The sequence below is a fragment of the Oryctolagus cuniculus genome, chromosome 7 (genome assembly GCF_051225735.1).
Source record: "Oryctolagus cuniculus isolate XC-2025 breed Fujian yellow rabbit chromosome 7, ASM5122573v1, whole genome shotgun sequence".
Classification (NCBI taxonomy): Eukaryota; Metazoa; Chordata; class Mammalia; order Lagomorpha; family Leporidae; genus Oryctolagus; species Oryctolagus cuniculus.
In genome coordinates, this window is record NC_142873.1 from 138,624,225 (window position 1) to 138,634,376 (window position 10,152).

The 10,152-nt window shown below is 60.8% G+C and overlaps 2 protein-coding genes across 4 annotated transcripts; both read right to left on the bottom strand.

Annotated features, from left to right (window-relative positions):
* Positions 1-2,980: 2,980 nt before the first annotated feature.
* GJB4 (gap junction protein beta 4) lies at positions 2,981-5,736 on the bottom strand. Of its 2 annotated transcripts, none has more exons than XM_051832170.3 (2): positions 5,346-5,736; positions 2,981-4,342 (listed from the first exon to the last, which is right to left on the bottom strand). In XM_051832170.3, exon 2 carries the CDS (start codon positions 3,764-3,766, stop codon positions 3,251-3,253), a length of 516 nt encoding a protein of 171 aa, XP_051688130.2. In that variant the 5' UTR covers positions 3,767-4,342; positions 5,346-5,736; the 3' UTR covers positions 2,981-3,250. The 2 variants fall into 2 exon arrangements, with proteins under 2 accessions (XP_051688130.2, XP_069933100.2); XM_070076999.2 differs by having other exon boundaries at positions 2,981-4,103; positions 5,346-5,431.
* A 793-nt stretch (positions 5,737-6,529) lies between these two features.
* Positions 6,530-9,907, bottom strand: LOC100350784 (gap junction beta-5 protein). Of its 2 annotated transcripts, none has more exons than XM_017350254.4 (2): positions 9,723-9,907; positions 6,530-7,692 (listed from the first exon to the last, which is right to left on the bottom strand). In XM_017350254.4, exon 2 carries the CDS (start codon positions 7,666-7,668, stop codon positions 6,856-6,858), a length of 813 nt encoding a protein of 270 aa, XP_017205743.3. In that variant the 5' UTR covers positions 7,669-7,692; positions 9,723-9,907; the 3' UTR covers positions 6,530-6,855. The 2 variants fall into 2 exon arrangements, with proteins under 2 accessions (XP_017205743.3, XP_051688133.2); XM_051832173.3 differs by having other exon boundaries at positions 6,530-7,695; positions 9,723-9,890.
* Positions 9,908-10,152: the final 245 nt, after the last annotated feature.

Consider the following 10,152-nt stretch of genomic DNA (forward strand, 5'->3'; position numbering starts at 1 on the left):
TCCCAGCACCTAGCACAGGACTTTCAAATAGAAGCAAAGAGCAGATATTTGTTGACTAGAATCGCATGGAAGGTTCTAGAGGTGGAGTGGTTTTGGGTGATGACTATGTCTGGGGTGTGGTCCCGTGAGTGGGTAGCTAACCACTGAGAAGGAGGTCATGGAGTTGGTGATTATCTGGTGGGGGGGAGGAGGGGAAGAAGGGGAGGGGAGGGGAGAGGGGAAGGGAAGGGAGGGGTGGGGAGGTACCTAGGATCCCATGGCCCTAGGCTGTGGGAGAAGACCGGGAGGAGGAGACCTTGGTCATGGTCTCAGTGGCTGATGTAGGAGGAGAAGTAGGCAGTAGCAATGGGGATAGGAAAGAGGAAGATGATGGGGGCAAGACAGAGTGGGGGTGGAGGGGCCTGAGAGTGTGGGTGGGACCGGGGATGACAGCCCAGTGACTGAAGTGTCTGTCCCTCTGGAGACCCCAGGCTGGTCAGAGGGGGCTGGGCCTCCGCCTGGCTCAAGGCTGTGGCTTCCAGACTTCTGGGAACAGCACCGATGGGGAGGTCACCATGGGAGTGGTCAGGCCGGGAACGGGCTCATTATATGCCCCTGGAGTGGGCATCTGTGACCTCAGCGGGAGTTGGCTGTGGCCTTGGGAGCTAGCTTGGTCTGGACAGAGTGGGTTGCCTGGTGTCTCCCATGTTGGTTGGTCACAGCCCTGTGGGAGGGAGCTGTTGTTGTTTCCTGGGGTTTGGAGTTCAGTAGATGGCACTGGTGGCCTCCTCATGTGTTTTTTAAATATTTATTTTATTTATTTGAAAGAGTTATAGAGACACAGAGGGAAAGTCCTTCCATCTTCTGGCTCACTCCCCAGCTGGCTGCAATGGCCAGAGCTGGGCTAATCCGAAGCCAGGAGCCAGGAGCTTCTTCCGGGTCACCCATGTGGGTGCAGGGGCCCAAGTACTTGGACCATCTTCCACTGCTTTCCCAGGCTACAGCAGAGAGCTGGATCAGAAGTGGAGCAGCTGGAACTTGAACCTGCACCCGTGTAGGATGTCAGCACTGTGGGCTGAGGCTTTAACCCGCTGTGCCATAGCGCCAGCCCCTCATGTGCTCTTTACTGGGGGCTCCCTTCTCCTGCTGCTGTGAATATTGGCTGCTTGTGGCTTGCAGCCCCCCCTCCCCACCCCGCTGGAAAACTCATCTTGGCTGAGCCAGACACCTGCCCCTTCGTGCCAGTGCACCTGCCACTTGGGTGGCCTGAAGCCAATGGCTGACTGACAGAGGATCTCAAAGCCTGGTACCCTTGTGTCCAGGGGGGACAGCCTGACTGTCCAAAGCCCCTGCATAGCATGGTTGGTGATCAGGCCAAGGCTACATTTCCCTGTGTGCCCATCGCCACTCGGCTTGGCCAGCTCCCTGTCCTACTTCCCCTGCTCCCCTAAGGCACATCCACCCCAGCCTCAGGCTCTGTCTGCAGGGAGCCTAACTTGCCATGGGCTGCCTCTCTGATCCTGCCCCTTAGTCAAAGGTAGGTGTGGCGGCTTCCCAGGGACCACAAGGGACACCGTGTCCAGCAGACCCAGCAGATCCCCTTGCCAATCCAAGTTCAATGTCACCCAATTTGCCAAAGCCCCTGGGCTGGTGCAGCGCAGGATTCAGATAAACAGGACGCAGTTCCTTCCCCAGGCAGCTCACAGCCTCGTTACTCATTTCATAAACATTTATTGAAGGCAGCCAGAACCTGAGTGACTCAGGGCCCACTCAGTATCCTGTTCCTGAGGGGTGCACAGACTGCGGTGGACATGGGAGGTGCTGACCGCTCCAGCAGGGGAGCAGGGCAGAGCACGGGGACTCTGACACCGGGAGTGGCCGTTAGGGGTTTCCTGGAGGTTGGAGGAAGGGTTGCAGAGAGGCAGAAAGGGTTCCAGAAGGCAGGCAGCGGGCACAGGGTATGACAAAGGCTGTGACCACTCCAGGGACCACAGGCCCTGTGGGGTCATTGGAGGGTAGAATGGGGTGGGGAGACAGGATGAGGGTTAGCGGTCAGTGGCGGCCAGGGTGGGGAGAAAGTCGTGGTTGGGGGGAGCTGTGGAAGGATTTTCAAAGCAAGAGAAATGACTCGGTCAGATTGGTATTCACACAAGCCAGTGTGTCCCCACAGCAGAGGCTGGATGGGAGAGGCCCAGCGAGTGGCAGCCAGGCCTTGGGACGGGGACGGAGGGCAGACTGGGAGGCGTTTGGGAGGTGGGATGAGTGGGACCGGGTGCTGTGTGGGGCTGTGGGGGGAGGGGCTAGTGAGGGGTGGGGGGTGAGGGCTGCAGGCCAGCAGCTCTGGGCTTAGACAGCTTGGGGGCTGGCAGTGCCCTTCCCAAGTGATCTGCCTGGAGGAGTGGGAGTGATGAGGGGCGGGGCTCCCAGGGAGGCAGGGCCAGGCTGCAGGGGTGGTGCTGGGGAGGCCAAGGTGGTGGGGGTGGGGAGGGGAAGGATTAGGCTGCTCCGGAACGGGTGTTGGTGGGGTGTGGGAAATTCTGCAGACTGAGACCCTCAAGGGGTCTTTCAGCTCCGATGGTCTCAAGAGGCCCCCTGACCACACCTCCTACCCTCTGAGGGGACTCACCTGCCTTGGACCTGTGCTGGGCTGGATAAGGGAGGCTGGGAGGGGGAGGCAGAGGCCACCTGGACCATCCGCCTTCATGCGATGGTCACTCACTCTCTCTTATGGTCACACCAGTTCTCCTGGGATCCCTCTCCTTCCACCTTGGCCAGCGTTAGAGAGCCCCAGGCCCTTGGAGAAGTGTCTTCCTTTGGGCCCTCCCCTCCGAGTCCTGGAGCACCCTCCTGTGTGCGTGTGAGGGTGTGTATGTGTTTGGGGCGGTGATGGGTGAGCCTGGGTCTAAGCTTCCAGGGCTCAGTTGCCCGCTGTGCTCGTGGCCTCCATTCCGAGGTCCATCTGAGTCCCTCTGCTCTCAAATCTGCCGCTCTCCACTTGCTCTGCAAAGTACTGAGAAAATCATATTTATTCAGGGTTTTGAGGCTCCCTATGCCATATGCAAAATCCCCACCAGCCATCACCCTTCTCTGCCCCAGGCGTAGGACCCAGGGAGCACACTGCCCTCCTGGCCTGCGCTGGTCCTGGGAGAGCTTCCCCAGCCCCACTGCCAACCTGCCCTGTTACAGGCACCCTGGCCTGGGTCCGTTTTGCTGGGTGGCTTCAGGACGCAGGCAGTGGAGGCCTGGTGATCCTCCCTGCAGATCTCACGGGTCATGGGTACACACCTGTGTCCACTGGGGCCTTCATTAGGACAGAGTCCTCTTTGCCAGGGGGTTCTCCTTGGGACAGGACATACGGCGGGCAGGTGTCGGGGAGACGGCTCCGGTGCCGAGACCGCCGGCGCTTGGTGCCGAAGATCTCCAGGCACCTCTTGCCCACCAGGTAGGTGACCTCGCTGAGGTTAAGCAGGATGCAGATGACCGCTGTGGCCACCATGAAGTAGGTGAAGACCTTCTTCTCCGTGGGCCGGGAGATGTAACAGTCCACAGTGTGGGGGCAAGGTGCCACGGAGCAGGCCACCACGCGGGGCATGTCGTAATCCTGGTAGAGGTAGTGGAAGATGTAGAGGAAGCCCGAGTCCACGGAAGCCTTGAAGATGAGACTCAGCAGGTACGTCCACCACAGCCCGCCCCGCTTCTTGCTCAGGTTGCTGTACAGGGCCGGGGCGTTGGGCCCGTGTTTCAGGCGGTGTTTCCGCTCGCGTTCCTCCCGGTAGGCCACATGCATGACCACGAGCAGCGAGGGGCACGTGACCAGGATGAGCTGCAGGGCCCAGAGGCGCACGTGGGACACGGGGAAGAACTCATCGTAGCACACGTTGGGGCAGCCCGGCTACTTGGTGTTGCAAATGAAGTCCTTCTGCTCGTCGTCCCACACCTCCTCGGCCGCCACCACGTACACCAGCACGCGGAAGATGAAGACCACCGACAGCCAGATGCGGCCCAGGGCCGTGGAGTACTTGTTGACCCCGCTCAGGAGGCCCTGAAGAAACGCCCAGTTCATGCTGGCTGTGTACTGGGGGCCTCACGTGGGTGGATCTTGCACCACGAGGTCTGGGGAGGACCTGGAAATGGGCACCCGTGATGATGACGCGGGGGGTGGGGGGAAAACTGTTTTACAATCACCAAGTCCTCACGTCCTCACTTGCAAAGACTTGGACATGGCAAGATGGCCATTGCCCCCATGTCACAGGGCAGGAAACTAAGGCCCAGACAGGCAACTGCCCAAGGCCTTGCAGCCGGAAGTAGCTGAGCTGGTCTTGAGCCCTGGCCTGCAGGTTCCACAATCTGGGTCTCTTTTGCTCTACAAGGTAATAGACACATGGGAAGATGAGCATCCTGTGGAACAGGCCGGCCAGCCCCTCTCACCCCAAGTATCAGCCCGACAGCGCGCAAGAGGTTTGGATTGAGCCACGTGCTTTCCCGTCAGCTGCCACGGCTGGACCAGAGCAGCAGGGCATGGGGGTGCGTCCTCATGGGGTCAGGTTCTGAACGCATGGCCTGGCCCTGTGCTATCTGTATTCTCATCAGTCTTCTGGTAGCTCCTGGAACAATCTCCATCCTCTCTCCTCTGACCCCAGGAAGGGTCCCAGAGGTCTGCTCCCAAGCTAAACAGAGGTTCTTTGGGCCCAGATGGCTTGGCCTCGCCCCTCCCAGCCCCTGCCTTGCCTTCAGTGGGTTCCTCTGATTCCAGCTGTGCCAGCTTTAGACAAGGACTGGGGGAGGGACCGAGGCCAGATTCTGCGTGGTCTGCGCCCCACCCCGCCCCCTCTCAGAGACACTCCTCTGTCCTAGCCACATGGCCCATGATCCCTGTTTAGGCCCCCGCCCTGTGAGCTCCACACCCCCTACTCTGGAAGTCCCAGCATGCGCAGTCCCACGTCCTGCCCTCCTCTGCCCCCGACTCAGCTTTCAGGGCCCCTGGGAGCGTTCTGAGCACCTGCTGTGTCCTCTGGGATGAGGTGCGTCACCTGTTCTCCGCGGTCTGTTCACCTGTCTTTCCTGCTGGGCTGTTACCTACTGGTGGGCAGTCTCTACAGCCTGATCATGTCGCCTCCTGAACCCGGCCCCCGGCCTGGCCTGGCCTGGCTAACACTCTCAGTAGACATTTGTTCAACTGAATTGAAACCCGTTTCTTCCTGGTCCCTCCTCTTCTCTCGGTCCCTGGCACCTCCTCGGGAGTTTCCCCGAGGTTCCCTCTTGTCCCCTTCCCTGGGGCCCAGCCCACAGCCCCAAGATCCCTTGGGTGCCCTCAGCCCCACTGGTCCCTTGTCCCCAGCCCCACTCCTGCAGGGTTCCGTCCTCACCCGTGTTGAATCTGGCAGGCGGCTCTCCAGTCCCTGGCTGGTCTGCCCGTGGGCCTCCTGGAGGCAGCTTTTGTTCCGCACTCCCCTGCTGGGTGGGGCTTTCTGGGCCAATGAACCAAGGAGAGTGACAGGTAGGCAGGCAGGCAGGCCAGCCGGGCGGGCAGGGGACTTCCCGGGGCGCATGTTCACAGCTATCATCTCAGCTCTTCCCTGCAGGCCCACGCCTTCGCTCCTGCCCAGCTGGGCATGGCTGGGCCTGGCTCCCTGTGCTGGCAGGTGTGTGGGTGAGGGCCACAGCGAGGGTGGCAGGCTCCTGGTACCATCACGCCTGGGCCCAGGATGGAACCCGTGGAAGTGACGCTCCTTCCCCGTTGCGTTGTCTCCTTGCCCCACCTCTCTGTCCCCAGAACCGTCTCTTGGCCTTTCTCCAGAAGCCTGGTTCTGACATTTTTGGAAAGGGGCGACCCGGACTTCAGCCAGGACCGCGTCCTACCTTGGTGGGAAACACGTCTGGGGACGGGAGCTAGTGCTGCCCTCAGGTTGCATAGAGGACAGCAGGGCTGACCGTGGCTGTCCAATGGAGACATGGAATGCAGGTCGCCAGCATGAATGCCCCAGTGGGCACAGGGGCAGGCCCGGCCTCCCTGTCCTCTTCCACAGGGTTCTGGGGGAGGCCTTAGGGAAGCCGGGGCATGACCCAGCGTGGGCTACGGAGGAGTCTGGGGCCCAGGTGAGGCTGGGACAGGGAAGGTGAATGTCAGCGGGGAGGGGCCCTTCCACCTGATTTCCCCAGCACAGATCGAGTACTTCCTAATACCAGTGATTAACGTTTATGTGACTGTTTACAGCCGACTAACTCACAGTAACCCCGAAGGCTAGGTATTATTAACCCATTTTAGAAAGGGATAAAAGTGACTCTCCCAGAGTCCCAGGGGAACTTGAGCATTCCACGCAGTCGTTCAGGCTCCAGAAGCCGTGAACTTGCCGTTGCCACACGCGGTTCCCCCTGTGCTGAGCTGCATTCTCGTGCAGACAACACACAGGCCTAAACAAGAGCTTGAACGTGAGCCAGGAGCAGGGTTCCCAAGAGTGCCGGGGACCCCTCTGCCCCTCCTTGGGTTGGGTCAGTCTTTCGCAGGGCAGAGAGAGTGATGAGTCATCAAGGCCAAATGACCAAAGGGTACTTTGAACCAGCAAATGCATTGACCTTTATTAAGCCCTGATTGGGGGCCACACACCTTGGAGGTCCTTTTACTAAATCCCTCCTGGGAACCACCCTGAGACGTGGTCCCCAAACTCTCTTTACATAAGGGAAACTGAGGCCCAGTACGGTGTGTAACTCGTCCAAGGCTGCAGAGCCTGGAGCCATCAGGGAACCAGAGATTGTATCTCAGGCTGCCTGGCTCCTCCAACTCCAGGCTCAGCTCCCAGTTGCCTGGCTGGACCCAGGGGAGATTCTGGAATCTTCCAACCCCCACCCAAGCCATGCACCAGCCCCTCAGCCCCTCCCTTACAGGATGGTTTTCTTCACGTTGTCTCGAGGACAGTCTGGTAGGAGAGCGGGGGGAGTGTCGCAGCCCAGGAAGATGAGGTCCCCCGAGAGGAGGTCATCCTGCTTGCAGGGAGAGTGCGAGAGATGCCTCAGGCAGGGGTCCTGGACCCTCCTCGCCGCCAGGCACTCGAGACACCTCTTGCTCACCAGGTAGCTCAGCTCCACCAGGTTCAGCAAGATGCAGACAACGGCCGTGGCGAGCATGAAGATGGTGAAGATGTTCTTCTCTGAGGGCTTGGAGATGTAGCAGTCCACGGTGTTGGGACACGGATCAGCGTGGCACTTGACCACGGGGGGCAGGGTGTACTTGGGGTAGAACGAATGGAACACGTAGAGGAAGGCAGCGTCCACGCCGGCCTTGAACACCAGGCTGCAGACGTACGTCCACCACAGCCCGCCCCGCTTCTTCCCGGGGTTCGCATAGAGGCGCCCGCCGTTCTTCCCGGCAACCTCCTGGTGCTTCTTCTCCCGAGCCTCCCGGTAGGCCACGTGCATGACCACGAGCAGCGAGGGGCACGTGACCAGGATGAGCTGCAGGGCCCAGAGGCGCACGTGGGACACGGGGAAGAACTCATCGAAGCAGACGTTGGAGCAGCCCGGCTGGCGGGTGTTGCAGTCGAAGTCCTTGTGGTCATCGCTCCACACACGCTCCGCCGTCACCAGGTACACCAGCACGCGGAAGATGAAGACCAGCGACAGCCAGATGCGCCCAAAGGCCGTGGAGTACTTGTTGACCCCGCTCAGGAGCCCCTCAAAGACTCCCCAGTTCATGGTGGGCTTGAGAAGCGTCGGCGGCTACTGCAAGAAAACCATCACAGTCACTGCCCGGCCCTCACGAAATGCTCACTCCGAGCACTCTGCAGACAGAGGTCATTGGCCTCAGTCCTGAGCCCATTTCACAGACGGAGGAAACTGAGGCTTAGAGGCCTATAGACTATTGGATGCAGAATGGGGATCCTCAGCATAGGTAATTAAGTCAGAACCCAACTCCACCCATGGAAGTAGGGGCACTGGTGGCTCCCAGGGCCTGCAACTGTGACCCTGGAGTCCTGCAGAGTGAAGACACAGGGGCTGCCTTCTCCATTCTCTCCCCAGACAGCCTCGTCCCAGGGAAACCTGCTCTTTGGCCTCTGCTTGGGTGTGACCCACTTGTAGCAGGGCCAAAGGCAACTGAGCTACCAGATAAAGTAGAGAGAACAATTCTTTTTGGACAATAGGCTTCCTAGCGGGGCTGGGTATTCCATTGTTTCCCCAACCATTGTTCCCAAGGGACCTGTTCCTTAGGCTGGAGAGAGGAGGAGTAAGAAAGGATTCTGTGTTCCAGAAGCATTGGCAGGGTTCGGCGGGGTTACAAGGGGCCCTGTACTGCACTGTGCTGACTCATCTCACGGTGGGTGTCTCCCAGGGTGGACTGGAACTGGGAGCATCTTTAGGGAGCAGCTGGGTCCCAGACACCCACATGGGGCTCTGCTCTGGGCACTTCCGCTGGTGCATTCGGCATGAGAACATGCGAATCAGGGGCCAGGGCATTTAAGGAGCAGGTCTGCTGTGTGGCTCCCTCACTGGGACGTCCCCTGTCTGGGGGTCCCTGAGACCCATGCACTGTGGCCTCGCCCTGCTGGCCACCCAGGGCCCCGGGGGAGCTTGTGTGCACAAATTCCCAGGCAGGAGGTCTTGGCCATCCCGACCCTCTGCTGGGTCTGCTGGAAGTGTGGCTGCAACAGGTGTCACACACTGGCGTCACACACTGTTCCCTTGTAGCTACCTCTGGGTAGGGCACAGCATGGTTTTAAATAGTATTTTTTGGTTAATGATTTCGTTATTTATTTGAAAGGCAGTTATAGAGACAGGAGAGAGAGAGCTCTTCCATCTGCTGGTTCACTCCCCAGATGGCTACAATAGCCAGGGCTGGGCCAGGCTCACAGCCAGGAGCCTGGAACTTTATTCGGGTCTCCTCCCATGGGGTATCAGGGCCCAAGTAGTTGGGCCGTCTTCTGCTGCCTGGCCAGGTGCATCCAGGGACCTGGATTGGAAGCAGAGCAGCCCAGACTTGAACGGGTGCTCATATGGGATGCCGGCCAGGGTCGCAGGCAACACCTAACTCACTGAGCCACAGTGCTACATCCCCAATGGGCACACGAGGAAAGTGCAACATAGAGAGGTTAATGAAGTAGCTCTCTGTCACACAGCTTGCACGCCAGCGGCAGGGCTGGGAGCTGGACTCAGGCTGGCTAGTCCAGAGCCCATCCTCTGGGGACTGTCCAGTTTGGGGTCTGGGCCTCTTTGGACAAGCTGCTTGCAGTCCGCGCTGCTCGCAGTCCGTGCACACTGCCTCCCCCTCCGCGGGGCCTGGGCCAGGGCGGCTGCGGCGTCTCTGCTCCCCACCCGGTCTTTCCACCCCACCTCCCATTTGGCCGGGGGCCCCTGCTCTGAATCACCATCCTGTCTGCTCAGCCCGGCCAGGGTGGGCGGACCTCGGGCGGCTCCTGGGGAACACCCAGCGAGGCCCCAGCCCTTAGCCCCCGGGGCTGGGCCCAGCCCGCTTCGGGGCGGGGCGGGGCGGGGCTATGCGGGCAGCGCAGCTCCGCCCTCCCGCCCGGCGCGGCTCCCTCGGAGCCCCTCTCCCGCTCGGTTCCCGCTCCCACCTTAGCGCGGCTAGGGAGAGCAAGGAGGACGCGGGGCGCAGGGAACGAGCAGCCCTGCACGCCTCCCCCAGCAGGACCCGGGCGGCCCAGGTGTCCCGGCCACCTCCTCTCACTGCCTAGCAGGAGTGTGCTGCCAGGTGTGCCAGGGGTCAGGGCACATCTGGATGCAGGTGTCCTTACCGTCCTGGCTACTCCGCGGGGTGCTGCCGGGTCGGTGCGCGGCAGCCGGCAGAGGGACTCAGCAAGCGGCAGGAATTCATGTCCGAAGCAGGAGGGTTTCAGGGGGGAAAGCCAGCTCCTGCGACCGAGTGGCCCAGCAGTCAGGGTGTGCCCGCCGCCGGGAGGGGGAGGAGGAGGAGGAGGAGGAGGAGGAGGAGGAGGAGCTGCGGCCCGCGGCCGGAGCTGCCATTGGCTGGGCCGCAGCCTCCCCAGGCCATCCCGGAGGCTCAGGAAACTTTAGGATTCGCTCGGAAACTGGAAACCCGACATCCTCTCGAGCAGAATCAGGGGTCCCGCTGATCCCCCACCTCCTCTTCCCCTCCGTGGGCGCAGGGTGTGGGAGGCCTGCAAGTTCTCTGCTTCTAACTCTCACCCCTCCTCCGGGTCTCCA